The 17,333-nt window shown below is 40.1% G+C and overlaps 1 protein-coding gene across 2 annotated transcripts; it reads left to right on the top strand.

Annotated features, from left to right (window-relative positions):
* The first annotated feature begins 66 nt into the window (after positions 1-66).
* On the top strand, positions 67-12,888 carry ABCG8 (ATP binding cassette subfamily G member 8). 2 transcript variants are annotated; one of them, XM_030269021.4, is made up of 13 exons: positions 69-342; positions 1,738-1,842; positions 2,567-2,723; positions 4,597-4,835; positions 5,243-5,375; positions 6,418-6,687; positions 8,381-8,546; positions 8,631-8,714; positions 9,024-9,223; positions 9,341-9,417; positions 10,724-10,991; positions 11,517-11,644; positions 12,122-12,888. In XM_030269021.4, the coding sequence occupies exons 1-13, from the start codon at positions 271-273 to the stop codon at positions 12,257-12,259; spliced, it is 2,037 nt and encodes a 678-aa protein (XP_030124881.4). In that variant the 5' UTR covers positions 69-270; the 3' UTR covers positions 12,260-12,888. The 2 variants fall into 2 exon arrangements, with proteins under 2 accessions (XP_072783612.1, XP_030124881.4); XM_072927511.1 differs by lacking the exon at positions 1,738-1,842 and having other exon boundaries at positions 67-342.
* Positions 12,889-17,333: the final 4,445 nt, after the last annotated feature.

The raw sequence follows: 17,333 nt of genomic DNA, 5'->3' as shown, positions 1-17,333 counted from the left end.
GGAGAAGGACTGCTCAGTGATTAGCTGAAGGCGCTATCTGATGTACCTTTAGCCTGAGCTATTAGTGTCCCAGAGGAGGGGAGTATTTCCCTGTCCACGGGGTCATGCCAGCTGCAGAGACGCAGTGCGCCAGGAGAAATGGTGCTGCGGTGAGGGTGCCTGCAAAGGACTGCGTTCCAAACCAAGAGGAGAAGGATTTCCACAGCTCTCACAGAGACGATAGTCAAACCACTGCAGGGAGCCAGACCTTCCACCACCACCACCACCACCATGAAGGAAACTACTGAAAATGTCTCTCTGGACGATGCCAGCTGGAGACAGGCGATGTGCGAGAGCCGAGCTGTGAGTGGGAGCCGCGGGGAGTGGAGAGGGGCCAGAGGGGCTCAGCACCTATCCCTATCCCTGTCTTTATCCCTATTCCTATCCCTGTCCCTGTCCCGCAGCGCTGGCCCGGGGCTGGGAGAGGCAGGCTGCCATCCTGCCCAGCAGGCTGGCACAGCCACTGGGCCCCGAGGTCCCCCGGCTCCAAAGCAGGGAGCAGAAAGCATCCACATCCCCATGGGAGCACACTGGGCACGGGGCTGGTGCCATGCAAGCCCTGCTCAGGTGCCACCATGGTGGAGCTGAGAGAGGGTCTCCAAATGTGTGGATGGGGGAGAAAGCCTCTGAGCAGATCCTGGACTGGCTTTCCCAGGAAAGCCTCCGGTCTGGATCCCCGCATTTGCTGGGGAGCACCTGTTTTGGAAAAATAGGTTCAGCATAAGGAAGGGCTCAGAGTGCTTTGGCAGCTGGGGTAATTTAGAAGGCTTTCCTGTGGCTTTTCAGGCTGCTTGGTGTGATGCTGCTTTCTGCTGTATATCTAGACTGAAAAAAATAATCAAATAATCAGCCTTGTTGCTGTCAGGGCAGGAGGTGCATGCAAAGATCACAATCATCCTCTGCCAAAGATACCACAGGCATGGGTAGGGTCTGGTACACAGGGAATAGGTATGCTTGCCTTGGCTAGGGTATGAGTCTGGCAGTAAGGAAAAGCACAGAGCTGTGAGAGAGATATGGCTGGCTAGAAGGAAAAGTGCAGGCATGCACACAGAGCTAAACCCAAAACCAGGACTTTGTAATCACAGCTGTATGCAAAAGGGCCAAGTAGCCTCTTGTTATTTTAACTGATATTGCAGAACATTAAATTTCAGCTGATAAATGGCAAATTTAAAAAACAAAAGAGAAGAAAGAGACTGCACTAGTGGCTGTGTTTTATTTGTTCATATAACCTCCAAGGATACAAGTCCATGTGAAATTCAATAATGGACATACTTCTAGTGAACCTTCATTTTTAGCTGCCAAAATTCAATTACAATATGTACCGTTTTGATTCAGTAGACTAATACTGCTGAAGCAGTACATCTTTTTTCCTCAAAAAAAAGTCTAATCTCTTTGTAGTGACATGACATTTATCTCCATTTTCAAAGTTTTCCATTTTAATCTGAAAGCAACTAGAAAAACACAGCACAGCATGTTTGGCCCACACACGTGTCACTAGAACAAAGTACGTTTCACACTGACAGATAACTGATAACTCATTTCGACTGTTCAGACTTTTGCACTACAGTAACTCATCAATAATACTGTTACATCCCATAAATATATTTACCTTTGTGCTTAATCTTTTCTGAACTCAGACTTTAGCAGCACTTTAGTTATTGTAATTAACTGTTGTAATCCACATAACAACTTTTCCAGACCAAGAACCAGGATACTATTTTTCACTCTGAAGAAGATAACAGTCTTTATTTCACATACAGTGGAAAATCAAATGTTCTGGAGGTCAAAGAGCTCAACTACCAGGTAAAAATTGTCATTTATAAACTTCCCTTCAGCAGGAAGCGTATCCAGCAATGCCTTTTTCAATACGCAGACCATCTAAAAAGCCAAATAAATTTGAAAAAGTTCACACAACTGTTGCACAGTCAGTCTGTGAGCAGAATCACACTCTTGGCTGCAATATTGACAGCAGACTAACTGCTGTATTGTAAATATATCCTGTAAAGGGATAAGACAGGAAAAGAGATCTGTTTCTAGGCCCTGCTTTTAGTCTTGAGCAAAATTATTCCTTTGAGGGTTGGAGCAGAGGGACTTTCTATTCAGCTAAGGATGAAAGGAGCCTTGCTGGCAAGAACAAATATGTGGAAGGGGATAAAAAGAAGATGACTAAAAAAGACGATTTCAATCAACCAGTGAAATATTTAATCTCCTCCTCGCCATGGCATCTGAATAAGATTTCATAATTTTCAGTTTCCTTGAATTTCTAATTATATTTAAAGTTTGAAACATTTTGAATTTACAACAGTAATAAATTATTGAAGTAGCAAAGAACAGAGAGAGTTTTAGTGATTAACAGAATAAGTAAGGCATTAAAGCATAGGTGGCTGCAAAAAACTTCCTTGTATGTATTTCTATGTTGTGAAGATAAACAATAATATTTTAATATGTGCTTTGCATGTAACATTGTAACTTTGTTGTTAAATAGTTTATTGCTTGAATTGAAGGGACTTGTTTCCTTCTTTGTTAGGTTAACACAGCATCCCAGATTCCCTGGTATGAGAACCTTGCTCAGATGAAAATGCCCTGGACCTGGAAATCAGATCCCCATTCCCATGTGACAGTAATCCAAAATCTGAATCTCAAAGTGCGAAGTGGTCAGATGCTTGCAATTATAGGAACCACTGGTAAGAGCAACCACATTTCATTATATGACCAGCACTCAGATAAAATGAACACAATCAAGAGGAACACTCTGCAGTCTTTATGATGTCAAAATCTGGTTGAGAAAAAACTACTGGAGTGTCACTAAAATACATTCTTTAAGTGACATGATGAACAAGGAAACAAAGAAAATACTGGGGGGGGGGGGGGAATTAATTTTATTTTCAAACTTGACTTTGTTATGCCCTGCACACATTTGCATTCTGCTTCCTGAGGTGTAGTGAGGTATTGTTACGAGTGTGTGGCCTGGCAACCCCAGATCTGCTGGACATGAATCAGTTTCATGGCTCAGATTGAAAACATGCCAATTACAGACCATACTCAGATGGCAAACAAACGAGGCCAAACTCCATAAGAAAGATCAGTGCCAACTTGCATAACCATAAGCAGCAATTCCATTTGGACTGAAACAATTCTTACGGGACAAAATATTGCATTTGTGTTGATTAATAGAAACTTACAGAGAAGAAAAGACAGTTCCTCTTCTGTCTGGTGTTACTGCTTTATTACACTGGGGTTTGGTTTTTCTTCCATTTGCTGGTGGGACTAGCCAAGGGGGACAAGAAGTAGACCTTTAAACTGAAATAATAAGTGCCATACTTGGAAGGTAAAACCCCCCATGCTGTGTCTCCACTAGAATCTTCCACCAGATTAGCTCAGTGACTCAGTGAAAATGCTCTCTCTCAAAGGCAAGCCATATTTGCCAAAGAAATTTTAACTTTATTCCTAAAAAATGAGAGTTTTCTTTCCTATTGCCAAGGGAATTTTTCCTTAGCACGTATTGTTAATGTAAGTGAAGCTTACCTTAGAGATTCTCCTGATAATAAAATGAAAAGCTTTGTGATCAAATAACATACTGAGTTATAGATATAGCACCTTTGTAAGGCAACATACACTGAGCACAAACCCCTTTCAGCAAACTAGTCAAACTATTTTCAAAAGCTGTTTATCATCTATTTCATCAAATGCCTTAGTAAAATGGATTAAACTGCTGATGGGTTTCACATTGTCAATGGCAATCAATATGTCACTCTTAAACAGAGCAATACGTGGTTTACAGATGGATGGGTTTCTTTTTTAAGATGTATGTATTAAGAAGCAAGTGTGGAGTTAATCTTTTAACAGGGAGACTAGAAATAAATGACATCTAATCATAAGAGAGTTCTGTGTGTTTACATACAGACTCATACAACAAAAAGGAAAAATTCATTTGCTGTTTAACTCCAGATCAGGTTTTGTTTTCATTGTTTTACTTTTCTTACCTCTGGGTATGAACCAGCTTTTCTTAATTATTTAAATGACTTTTTGTCTAATTCAAGTCATAATAATTTTTATTTCAATCGTGATTAATGTTCTTATTGTCTGTGTAATCATTCAATGCCTTAGTCATTCAGTTGATCCAGCTGCTATTTTTGAATTCACAAATCTCTCCACAAAGAAAGCTCTTGCTGAGCATTTGGGTGCCAGCCCTGCAGCCAGGGTGGGACCATCTTTGACCCGTGTTTCAAAAGTGAAAGAGTTTACCAAACAGGTAAGAGACACATCTTGTGTTCATGTAGCTGTCCTCAAAGCCCAACTACCCAGTTCTGCTGAGAAATTATAAGGGTTCAAACCACATTTTCTATTCCAGAGGGGAGAGATTTCCTGAACAGGAGCTCACAGTCAGTATTTTCTTTGAAGATCATCCTGTCTTTGTGATTTTGAGAAAGGAGGGTTGGCGAAGAATTGGCCAAGAATTTTTTTTCCTTAATATCTGTCTGTTACATCATCTTCTGTTACAAGATCCCTTTTCAAAACCAACCCTTGGAAATTAATTTTCAATTTTTATTTTTCTAGCTGGTGGAAAGACATCCTTGCTTGACGTGATAACCTGCCGGGATCACGGAGGCAAAATCAAGTCTGGTCAAGTCATGATCAACAACAAACCCAGCACTCCCCAGCTCGTTAGGAAATGCATAGCACACGTGAGGCAGGATGACCGACTGCTCCCCCACCTGACTGTCAGAGAAACACTATTGTTCGTTGCCAAACTGCGCCTTCCAAAGTTTTTTTCAGACTCACAAAGGAAAAAAAGGGTAATTAAGCTGTTGGGAAAAAATAAAGTTGTCAAAAATGTGTCTGACAGGAATTATCCATGAGATCCTGTGTGTTTGGAGTCAGAACAGCTAATCTGGCATTTTTTTATGTAGATTATGAATTATAAACCTTTTTCATCTTTCAAGACAGAAACCAGCAATTGTTCCAAAGCTTATAAAAAATGACAATCTAGAGAAAGCATTAGAGAGGCTGAAAGACGAACTAAATTTTTGATCGCTGAGTTTTTTTTAATGTTACCTCTAAAATCAAGATTTGTTTTCAAGTTTCTCTAGCACAGAAATATCCAGATGGATTTTAAGCATATTAATAATAACTTCAATTTTATCTATGCACGAATGTGCAAATGAACTCTTGCTTGACGCCTGTCACCCTTGGATCCCCGCAGGTGGAGGACGTGATCGCAGAGCTCCGCCTGCGGCAATGCGCCAACACCAGGGTGGGGAACGAGTACCTGCGGGGCGTCTCCGGGGGAGAGAGGCGCAGGGTGAGCATCGGCGTGCAGCTGCTCTGGAACCCGGGTGAGCACAACTCACACCTTCCTGGGGCACATCACACACCACTTGGGCATAACGGAGCACTGCATGAAGATGGAAGCTTTCAGGGATGAGCTACACACTCAGTTGACCCTAGGGCAGCTGGAGGAGCTCACACTCGGGACACTTGCCACACCCTCTGTCAGAGGCTGCCTCTCCACAGCACAGTTAGTGACTGCTGCTGGTCCATTTGCTTCAATTGCCATCAGTGCTGATCACAGATAATACTGTAATTATTACATGAAAAATTCTGTAAACAGAGTGTTTCAGCAGCTGACACACTTTTGCTTCGGTCACCTATGCCAGTGGAAAAGTGGAGACAGACCAAGCCAGAGCCCTCAGGAGCCTTCACCCATCACTCTCTAAAACCACCACCACCACCACAAAGATTACTCAAAGTTGCCTGAAGTTACTCTCACAGCAGTGCTCTGGTTTGTGCATATCAGTATAAAGTTTGGGTTTTATCTGACCGCATGCCACAATTTACTTTCGCTTATTTTAACATGAAGATTGTTTTCCTTTCCTCTAACACAGCCCCCATTTACATGTGCAGTAGTAATAGGAAAGGTCATTCTCTTTGTGTATAGTCAGTAATTGCAGTCTTGTGCAATTCACTGGCATGGCTTCATGTTGCAGGTGAAATAGAAACTTCCTTTGTCTTCAGTAGAAGCAAAACGTGAGGCTAAATCCATAGCTGGGTTTGTTGGATTGAATCCCCTCTCTGATCTTACATATATATCAAAAGCACTACTAACCTTGACTGAGCCTCTTGAACAAGATCTCCCATCAGCTTTTTCCCTAGGAAATGGACTTGAAAACTTTTTGCTTATATAAAGTTATACTTTGGTAGTTATGGGGAAAGCAGGTTTTTGGAAGTGATGCTCAGGAATAGATGTACTGAAGAAAAAAAAAAAATTAAACTTAAAAATAATGAGTGAAACTTCATGCACTAGCACCATTTCACTTAGAACATATTTTCCAAACCAAATATGCTGCTTTCCACAGCTAAACTTACTGTCTTTGGCAGGAATACTCATACTTGATGAACCCACATCTGGACTGGACAGTTTTACTGCACATAACCTTGTGATAACATTATCCAGACTGGCCAGAGGAAACAGATTGGTTCTTCTTTCACTTCATCAGCCCCGGTCAGATATCTTCCAGCTGTTTGATTTGGTTCTTCTGATGACTTCTGGACTCACTGTCTACTGTGGAACAGCTAAAGACATGGTCCAGTATTTTACAGAACTAGGCTATCCCTGCCCAAGGTACAGCAATCCTGCAGATTTCTATGGTCAGTATCAAGCACTGTCATAAAAAAAGGGTTACTGGAAATCATTTGCTTTCCTAAGTGGCTAGGTAATGTTGATTTTTATTGCCCATGACTGTCTCAGAAATTCCTTGTGACTAACTCAAATCAATACTGCAGCAAGTTCACTTTTTAATAAGATCCTTATTTGTCAGTACAGGAAATGTAGCAAAAACAAGAGGTACAGACAAAACTAATTTTAAAAACACTCTTTCTAACAGTGCCAGATACAGTAACTTGTCAACATGTTTAGCATACTTACCCCCATGTTTTAGCTAGTTGAAACTTCTCTGGGAAAGACACAGATAAACTGATCAACTGCTTTCTCTAGACAGTTCTCTGATTTCTCAATTAAGAAAATGCAGAATTTGTTGCCCAGAAGCTAGCTCCTAGTCTGAGACAAACCTGGACCAAGTACTGTGCCTGTTAATCTAATGGCAGGAATCTCTTAACAGAGGCTGGTTCAATTCCAGCCCTTAGGTCTTTGCACTCAAGTCGGCCAGAAAACCTGGTACAGACCTCAGACAACCATAATGTTCTGGAGAAACCCCTTCAGCTGTGCCTGTGTGGCAGGCGGTGCCAGCTGTGCAGAGATAAACAGAAGGTAACCTTGGTGTCAAGCCCCACAAAAAGATCTTTGTCACCATCAGGGCCCAGAGCAGTCCTCAGCCAGCACAGCCTTGGGGAAGGCTTGCAGCACCCCTGTATGGGAATGGAGAAGGAGAGGAGTCCTGGGGAAACCTGTAGCTACAGCCTGTGGTTACAGAGGCAATGTCCTGTGACATGGAGGTGAGGAGGGCAGAGAGACAGTGGAAGATCATTGAATGGTATGCACCGAGTCAGTACCCACAGGAAAAGAAAGGAAATATAGTCAGCAGGAAGGTGGAAATAGGACAGCACGGCAGAGCATCCACAGCAAGAGGGAGCACCAGATGGAAACACTCAGATGCTGGCTGTGTGTCTGACAGAGGAACAGGTGACCAGGGCAGAAGGGAAGGAAAAGACTTCTGATGTACTCCTCCAACAATCAGCCCAGTGCAAGGAGTCAGGAAATGTGCAGTGATACTTCTCTCAGAAAGCATCTGTAAAACATCAGATATTGTCAATCTACACCAAAGGTCAGCATGGGAAAATACTACTATAAGTTTAGATTAAAAAAAAAAAAACTAAGTCAACTATTATTGGTATGACTATGTTGTCCTTAGATAATATTCCTTTTGGACTTTCTCAGTATGAGGTAAAGTTTATGGCACCTCTGTAAGATACAGCTAAGACAGTAACTATAATTTTGCACATGAAGAAAAAACGTGATTTAAGTCAAAGTCACATAAAAGATGGTAAATACCTACATGCCAGGAAGGAAATTCAAACTATTTTTTTCTCAGCACTGCTCTCAAAGTGCTATGAAATTTATAAAAATCTGAAATAGTAGTTTATAATACGATAATAAGTAATTATGTAGTCTCTCAGTGATTCATTGAGTGACTAGGTAAGAAACATACACATTAACAATCTGTTCATATCTAATTACCTAAAATAACTGATTGTTTTAACTGTTGTAAGTTAATGAATGTACACAGGTTGGACTGTTTGCTCCCAATTAAATCCCTGATTCTAAACACATCATAAAGTTATTTATTCTATAGCATATGGACTCAAATCAAGTAATGTCTTGCAGTTGACTTGACCAGTATTGATAAACAGACTGCAGAAAAGGAGATGGAAAGCAAAAAAACAGCAAATACTCTAGCCAACTTGTTTGTAGAAAAGGTCAAACATTTTGATGATTTCTTATGGAAAGCTACTGAAGGAGACAACACTGAGACCACAGCCATCAAGCAGAGGTAAAGAAAAGAGTGTCATAGAGAGGATCTGGAATAATAACTACACCTTGTGCTAATCTATTTTTCTCTTTTTCTTTTGGGCAGGAATTCAGAAGAGGTTATCAATATGCCTCACCATTTAAATGACCAATTACCAGGAGCCTTAAAGCAGTTCACTATATTATTAAGGTAATCTTGTTATGTATCATGCCCATTTGTATTTAAAATCATCAGAAAGTGGCACAGAACATCCCATAGCAATTGTCTTCCTTCAGGGTTTCAGCATTTTAGACCTGAAACACTTGGTGGCTACAGGTGCTTCATAGGTTTGATGAGGTAAAATCCTTTACAGAAACAGGGAGCCCAACTCCTGTCCTTGCCAAACTAGTAAGTTCCAAGAACTAGTTTGAACACTGTCTGGGGCTATGTGTCTGAATATAACTGGCATTAGGAGTATTAGTATATTATATCTTATGGTCAATATTGCTGTTTTCCTAGTCGTCAGGTCGCCAATGACTTCAGAGATCTCTCAACATTATTAATCCATGGATTTGAAGCCCTTCTTATGTCATTACTAATGGGATTTTTGTACTATGGCCATGAAAAAAATGGACTCTCTATTCGTGACACAACAGCACTGCTGTACATGATAGGTGCCCTTATCCCATTCACAATAATTTTGGATGTTATTACCAAATGTAAGTGTCAGACTTCTTGTAAATGCTATAATGAATCAAAAATTTTAAAAAATTATTAAATCTATGAAAAAAATAAACTTATTAATACAACCCAGTGTATTTGTTCCTACCCTGCAGGTCATTCAGAAAGAGCAATGCTTTATCATGACTTGGAAGGTGGAATGTATTCTGTTAGCCCATACTTCTTTGCTAAGGTAATTGGTTTTGTTGCCAGGAAATACAAACAGCTGTCTTGAACATTAAAAAACACAAGCAAACCAAAGCCTTGTATAAATAATCACATTCATATCAGACTTTGTTCTTTTGTGTCTGCCAGCTAAGGCTGTCAGTCTCACTTCCTTAGTATTAATAGATTAGGCCTCACACTACTTTAGAATTTTGCCATAAGTGATGGCTGATATCCCACACCAGAAAAGCCAAAGAAGAACTTTTCACTGGGTTCTTTGGCCAAAAAAGTGAGAAATCTCAGACTCAGATTTCCAGGTTTAGACAATTTTACATACCCGCATATTTAATTCACGGCAGCATCTCTGAAAGTTTGCTTACACATCTTAATCTGTAAAACAAAACATTTGTATCAAATGCTAAAGCAGAGGTAAAACAGAAATGACAAAATGATGTGATATTTCCAGTTTGGGCCTGTACTGGTCTGAGCTAAAAAATGTATTACATGCACAAAGAGCCAGAGTTTCTAGAATTAAATTTAGAACTTTTTAAAAACTACATTCTCTTTTTCAGAAGGGTTTTGAATAATCCATCTTTTGTGATGTTAGACGAGTTCTGCCTGCCATGGCATCTGTAATTTAGGTTTCCATTTCTGCACAAGATTTTAAATGCTTATTAGTGGTTGCCAGAGAAAAAAATTCTCTGCATTGTGTCACAAAGATTGCACATTATTCACAGAGAAATCGATGTAATTTGTTACAACCTTAGTATTAGAGGATAGTAGCAACTCTCTTTAGAAGAATTAATACTTTCTATATACCTCTTCAGATATTTGAGAAAATCCCAGTTATGCTTTTGGTTTACAATTAATCAAGTTGCTACATGGACTGCCTTTGGGATAAGGTGGTGAAGGGACCAACAGCCACACTTGTCTCAAATTTGACCTCACACTGGTTTCAACTAAATTGGGACAAAAAATTCAGTTGCCATGAGTCAGTAATAGTACTACTGTTACCAAGCACACCAGTTCAAGGCAAACGTGTATTTATTGTGCTCTTAGACACTCCCAAAACTCTTAACAAAACAATCTGTAACAATTAGTTTTAAGCATTGTCACAACTGGAAGAAAAATTAGCAAGGATTTGTTTCTGTTGTGGATTAGTTTTGCATGTCACTGGCAAGCCCTAACAGGAAGATGATTGCATTCTAAGGGAGTATTTCCTATAGCTTTTATAAACAGTCCACAAGTTCATTAAGGCACATCTCATGTACTTTTGTAAATATCATTCACTTTTTTCTCTATTTTTAAATTTTCTTTTTCATCTTCCCAAACAGATTTTGGGGGAGCTCCCAGAACACTGCATTTTTGTTGTAATTTATGGGATTCCCATCTACTGGCTGGCAAACCTTGTTCCTGAGCCAGAACATTTCCTGCTGAACTTCCTGTTACTGTGGTTGGCTGTCTACAGTGCCCGTGCCATGGCCCTTTGGGTGGCAGCTCTCCTGCCAACGTTGCAGCTCTCGGCCTTCCTTGGCAATGTCCTCTTCACATCATTCTACCTGAGTGGTGGCTTTGTGATAAGCCTCAACAGCCTCTGGACATGTAAGGCAAAGCTCCCACCCTCCCTCCAAACTGAAACATCAATGGCTTTCATCAGTGACAGTGTGTCCTGTGCAGGAAAACTCAGCTTTATTCTTACCTTTGTAATTATCTCCTTGGATGGTGACAGTGCAGTCAGATCACCCATTTTATATCAGTTTTTCCATCTGAAAATGAGGCAACAAGAAGTTAGGTCAAAAAAGCACTAGTGAAAGGTTAGCTTCTTATGTGGTTGCTAAATTCTTCAGTAAAAAGAATTGTATTCAAAAGAGGAAGATGGAGCTCCAGGAAGACTTCGTTGACAGGGGGAGTTTGATGAATATGGATATTAGCTAACTCCTGATTTCCCATCTCCATGTAACTATGTAAAGTATATCTGCCATTTTGTCCAATAATAAACTGTCACATGTTTACAGCCTCTGGCTGTCAAGAAGTGAGAGAAACCTGCTGTATTTGGCAGCAGCACAGCAGTATTCTAGGTCTCAAGTTTTGTGTGCGTGAATCAATTTCTGTCATTTTCTTTTTCAGTTCCTTTTTGGATTTCAAAAATCTCTTTTGTCAGATGGAATTTTCAAGGAATGATGCAAGTTCAGTTCACTGACACCACATATGAAATGACTGATCGAAACATTACTTATCAAATACCAGGAAAACTTGTAAGTCAGTAATAAAAATTGTTGCACACATTGATAAGAAATTGGAATGCTATTTGGATTCCTATTGGAATGCCTGTTATATTTAAGTAGATGGAGTAGGCCTCAAATTCGGCAATCTCCAAATCAATGAAGTTGGGTTACACTTGGTTGTAAATTTGTTCCTGAAGATGGCCCTACAGCAATCACTCCTTCTGTGCCTTTCTTTTAGTTGAAGAGTGAAAACAAAATAATAAAGGGCAAGTCTTTCCTACACCAGCCCCAACTATGCACTTTGCTGGAATTACTTAGAAGCTGAACTGTGTTCTGAAATAGGAATAGTGCAGCTGCAGCCCTCTATCAAACCACCCTGGAAGCTACACCCAAGCTGGGAAACAGGGGAAGGTAGCAGGGGCCAGGGAAGCTTACACATAAAACACATTTCACAGCTCCAGCATGAAAACGTGCCTTTCCCTAACTTTGTGTTATTGATCACTACAGGTCACTCAGGCCCTGGACCTGGACTCCCACCCTCTCTATGTGAGCTACCTTGTCCTCACTGGCATCATTTGCAGCTTCCTGCTCTTATACTATTTATCTCTGCGCTTCATCAAGCAGAAGTCAAGCCAAGACTGGTAAGAGCAGCAGAGGCAGCGGGTGAGGAAGGCAGGGGATGAAGGCTCCCGAGCGCCGGCGGCGGGGAGCGGCTGCCACAGGATGGCAGCAGAAGCCCAGGAGTCGGGAAGCAGCGGGAGCCCGCCGCGGACCGCGGCTGCAGCCTGGGCCTGGGCTCGGGGATGGGCTTTGGGTTCGCTTTGGGCTTCGCTTCACGTACGATTTGAACGAGTGACAAGGTGCTTGCAAGTCTTGCACATCTGGAAATTGTCTGAGCTATGGGCCACCGATATAAAAGGACCCATGGCACTCTGTAATAATAGCTGATGTTTTAGTCCATAATGTTTGAACATATGATGATCACTTACTTAATTCAGAGGGCTACAAGAGGACAGGATCAAAACACTTTTTGTGGCATGTATGATATTTAGCATAAAAGATTTCACAAGCGCTTCAGGAGAACATGCAAGGATGAAAACCACAATTGTTAACTACTCGGTGTTGTAATTGCTTATGTGTTTTAAAGCTTTATTTCTGTGTTTTAAAGCTTTGTCTTTGTGTTCTAATAATATGCTGATGATGCCCAAAACAGGTATTTTCATCACAGTAGAGATGAGACCTTGTAACAAATAAAATTATCTCACCATCTTGGACTTATTTTTATAATATAAATACACACCAACTGGTTATTAATGACATCTTTCTCTGTTGCAATACACATCATAGCAATTTGCCAAGTTTGCTTCCTAAGGTTCTCAGGTAGAAAACACCAACATGCCCCCGAGTAATTAAAAAGCTAACTATGCAACCTATTAATGCTTGTCATAGTGCACCTAGTTATGCTCAGAAAATGAGTATTAGTAAATAAATTGCTGTAATTCACACAGTCATGCTAAGTGCATGTGTACAGTTGCTGTGAGCATTTTTTAAGATTGGCTTGCTTGCTTTTAAATGTTTAGATGCATATTTCTGTTCCTACATGTAGAAAACCAAAGCAGATTGTCTACTTGACTTTCACTTGCACATTGCACACAGTGGAAAACTCCCAGTGTAATCAGCTGTAATGTCCCAGATACTGCTATGTAAATTGTGAGGTTTGGTTGGTTTTGGTTGTTCTGTTTTTTTTTTTTGGTTGTTTTTTTTTTTTTGTGTTTTTTTTTGTTTGTTTTGGTTTTGTTTTTTTTTTTTTTTTTTTTTTGTTGTTTTTTTTTTTTGTTTGGTGGCGCTTTTTTGTTTTTTTTTTTTTTTTTTAAGAAATAGGAATGACAGAACAACTGTGTTTTATTATTCTGTTTGGCAGTTAGGACTGCCATGTTACTTTTCACAGGTTCCACATGGTAATAATTTCCCAGGAGTACCCTGGTCTCTAGATGTTAAGGAGATCTGATAAAATAAGATCTTCAGCCCCAGGCAGCAGTAGGAATCCAAAACACATTCTAAGGTGAATCCTACCATTTCTTTCCCCTTCTGCTGCATTTGATTTCAAAAAAACCTACTTGATCTGATCTTAGTGCCATTTTGAAATTATCAGATTTTCACTGCCTTTTAGTGGCAAAGCCAATTCTTTCAGTCCAATTCAGCATCATTAAATTGTCAGAATAGCAGCTTCCTGTTTGATTCTTAATTATTCCTTTTTATTATATTTAAGACATTCAATTTTTTTTTAAAGTGGTTTACTCTTCTTTGTAATGATCTGTTGTGATTAGAATCTCTTTTATATTACACTGAAGTTTTAAGGGTATATATTGGTACTTCTAGTCTAAACCTCTATTTTCAAGGTATTTAGAGGATTAAATTCTAGGCTGACTCTCTGTTGTGAATTCACTTTGATGTTTAATAAAAAAAAAGGAGCGACACAATGGGAGAAATCAAAGACATAAGGGACAGCTCTGAATTTTAGGGGCATATTGTCATGCACAGAAATCTTCAGGCATCTAGATAAGAATATACCATAGCCTTAACTTTGAATTTCCTTCCTTTTGTGAAATTAGTCAGGCTGCTGACATTACTTAAACAGCCTTTTTCCATTTAATATTCCACCCTCTCACCATTATGCAGCAGGACCAAACGGTGTGAGTGTTTCAGAGGTGGTGTTATGACAAGGGTGGATGTATCCATAATGGGGACTTGAGCGGTGAGCCGAGGAACAGCCCGCGTGCCGAGTGCGGGAAGAGCTATCATAGGATGTGGCCAGGCCTCTGTTTACACAGAAAAAGCTCATATTCTATATACTACAATTACATTAGCACACTGCCTATGATCATATCTTGTTTCCTTGATGCCGAGAGATGGGGAATCTAGGCTGTGATTATTGTTACAGGCTTTAGCAATAAGAAAGTAGGAGCCTTGAAATACCAGCAATTAGCGTTCATGCCTAACAATAGCATCCGTGGGGCTGTGTACAGAGAAGAGCTCAGGCACGAGTGGGTGGATGACACACAACCTGCCCCACTCGCACTGCTGGCACTTGCAAATAATGCAAGTTTGGGGGAATGATGCCCCTCTCAGCCAGTGAAGGTCGTGCCTTGGCCTTTGCACATGCTTCCACAGCAGAGCTGCTGCTGCAAAAGCAAATGTTTGGTGAGGCAGTAGAAGTCTTCCCATGAGCTCCAACCAAGGCTAAAAGTTGTAACTGAAATTCAGCACAGGTTTGCTTTCCAAGTTTGAGAGTAGCCATTCCTTTTCCTTAGCCTGTTCCCCTCTATCAGCAGCAGCGCACTGTGCTCTCCTGCCTGCACTCCCTGTATAACCAGAACTGCTGAAGGCTACAACAATCTCAACACTGAGACTGAACAACACAAGGAAGGCACTGCCCAAAACTCACTGTACTGCCCACTCCACAGGGCCAGAGCAATCTTAGGGACTTTAGCAATGTGGTAAGGCAGATGTGCCAGTCAGAAAAGTACTGCCCACCAGTCCAACGGTGCCACCATCCCAAGGATTCACCAACTGCTGTCTTTGCCCTCCCTATACCCTCCCTGGCCAGCTTTAGAAGGGATCTCCTCAGCTGACAGACCCAGTCCCTGCTCCTGCAGGGAACTAAGTCAGTGCACAACTGGTTTTGAACAGGCACCACATTTAATTGGTTAAGGGTTTCCAGGCTGTTTTTTCCAGCTACTGTTTGAACTGTGCACAACCCAACTGCACCAGTCTGTGGGGCTGCAGTGTGCGGATGTGTCCAGTTTGGGAATGGGATTATCAAATACAAGCAACAATGAGATTTGTAAGGAAAATTCACCAAACTTAGGACCACAAGAGTAATTGTTGGTTACATGGATACTGATCTGTTAAGAAACGGATTTTAAAATTCCCTTTATTAGTTTAATATTTAATATGGCAAGAGGTGGGAAGTTCTTCCCCAGTTTCTACTCCAAGTTTATGCAGTCTCTCCACTATACCAAAAGGTCAAACTCTTTTAGCACTGGAAAACGGATTATAGAAACACTGCCCTGCGTACTGGCTCATAGGTAGTGTTAGTCCTCAAAAATATTTTTAACTTCTCCTTGGAAGGACTAGCTTTCACTATGGCTAGCCTAAATTAGTAAGTAGTTGCCAAAAGTTTCATTTCATTTTTGTTCATTGCAAAAATCTCTTCAGAAATGCTAGCTAAGTAACAAATATCAATAGCCATGCCTTTTAATAAAAAAAAAAAAACCACATTAAATTCCTTTTAAAAAAATCACAGAGAAAATCACAGACATGGAGATTCTTTGGGTAAGAAATTGCAGGTGTTGGTGCGTCCACTTGTACCAGAAATAACAAACCTTTCAGGTTATAGCCACGGTGATTAATTTTAATGGCAGTAGAAGAGAAACAGTGTACACAGAGCTCTGTGACACGCTGCTTTTTTTTTAATATACTCTGAGAGCCAAGACAAGCCCTTCATGTGTTAGCAGCTATTAATTAAGGCAACAATGTTTAAGCAGTGGGTTGAGGTAATTTTAAAACTGCTTAACCCTTTTCAGAACTGCTGAGCTTTGGAAAGCACATATATATGTGTGTTCATGTTAATATGTAGAAGTGTCTGCATGAATGGATTACATACATATGTGTATACACACATTACTAAAGCCTATGATTGCTTTTTTTTTTTTGTAGAGGAATTTAAAACACAGTTCAAATCCATAATTTGTAGAAGTGCTGTTGCCAATTTATATAATTAATATAAGACTGTTTGTTGACATTTATTTTGTCATTAAATCAGACTTAAAGGTTATTTTGAATTGCAAATTTTGCTGGCATTATTTTGCTTTCATGGTCACAATTAGATACTTATAAGGCTTCCAGTGCTAAAAACCCTGCAACTTCAAACCCTCAACATCCACACCATGGCTTCAGAACCAGCATCTCCCATCAACAACACATTTGTATGTTTTGCTCCTCTTTAAGCATCTGATCACATTTTGCTACATTTCCTACTGCATCCCATCACTGTTTCTGCCCCACAGTAGTTTTTCATGTTGAACAAGTGGATTTAGAGGCCTAAGTGTTAAAATACTGGCCAGAACTACATGGTGAGTAAACAAACAATGCCACTTGCCTCAAAAATAATTTATATTTTTTACACAAGCAAATTAGCCTGAATTTTCAAGCAAATGCAGAGGAATTGTAAATCTATGAACATTCAAAAGTAATCAAAATGAAAATGCACACCACATGTAATTTTCAGCAAACTCCCAGTGCCTTGGAATATAACATACAACCATACCAGGTCACAGGTAACATCATTAGTCTTCAAGACAGTACGTTTGCTCACTTTCTCTTACTGGAGGATGAGGGAATTGTTTAGAAAACAACAGAAACTTCCTTAAAATAGAAAACCTTAATGTTTCACTGAGAAAATCGGAAGGAAGAAAACCAAACAATGTAGCAGCACTGCAGCAGCTCCTCCTTGACACAAGTAAACATCATCTTTCTCACCATTCAATGCTGTGCAGATCGCCCTGAAAGAACTAGTATTAGAATTGGTATTATCTTAATAATACTAATTATTAAAGAAGGAACTAGTATTAGAATTAGTATTATCTTAATAATCACTTTTCAAAAACACCCGAATCTTCTATGACTCAGTTAAAAATAGCCAATCGTCTCGTGGTAG

Source organism: Taeniopygia guttata, chromosome 3, assembly GCF_048771995.1.
Source record: "Taeniopygia guttata chromosome 3, bTaeGut7.mat, whole genome shotgun sequence".
Classification (NCBI taxonomy): Eukaryota; Metazoa; Chordata; class Aves; order Passeriformes; family Estrildidae; genus Taeniopygia; species Taeniopygia guttata.
This window is presented reverse-complemented; position numbering and strand designations above follow the sequence as displayed.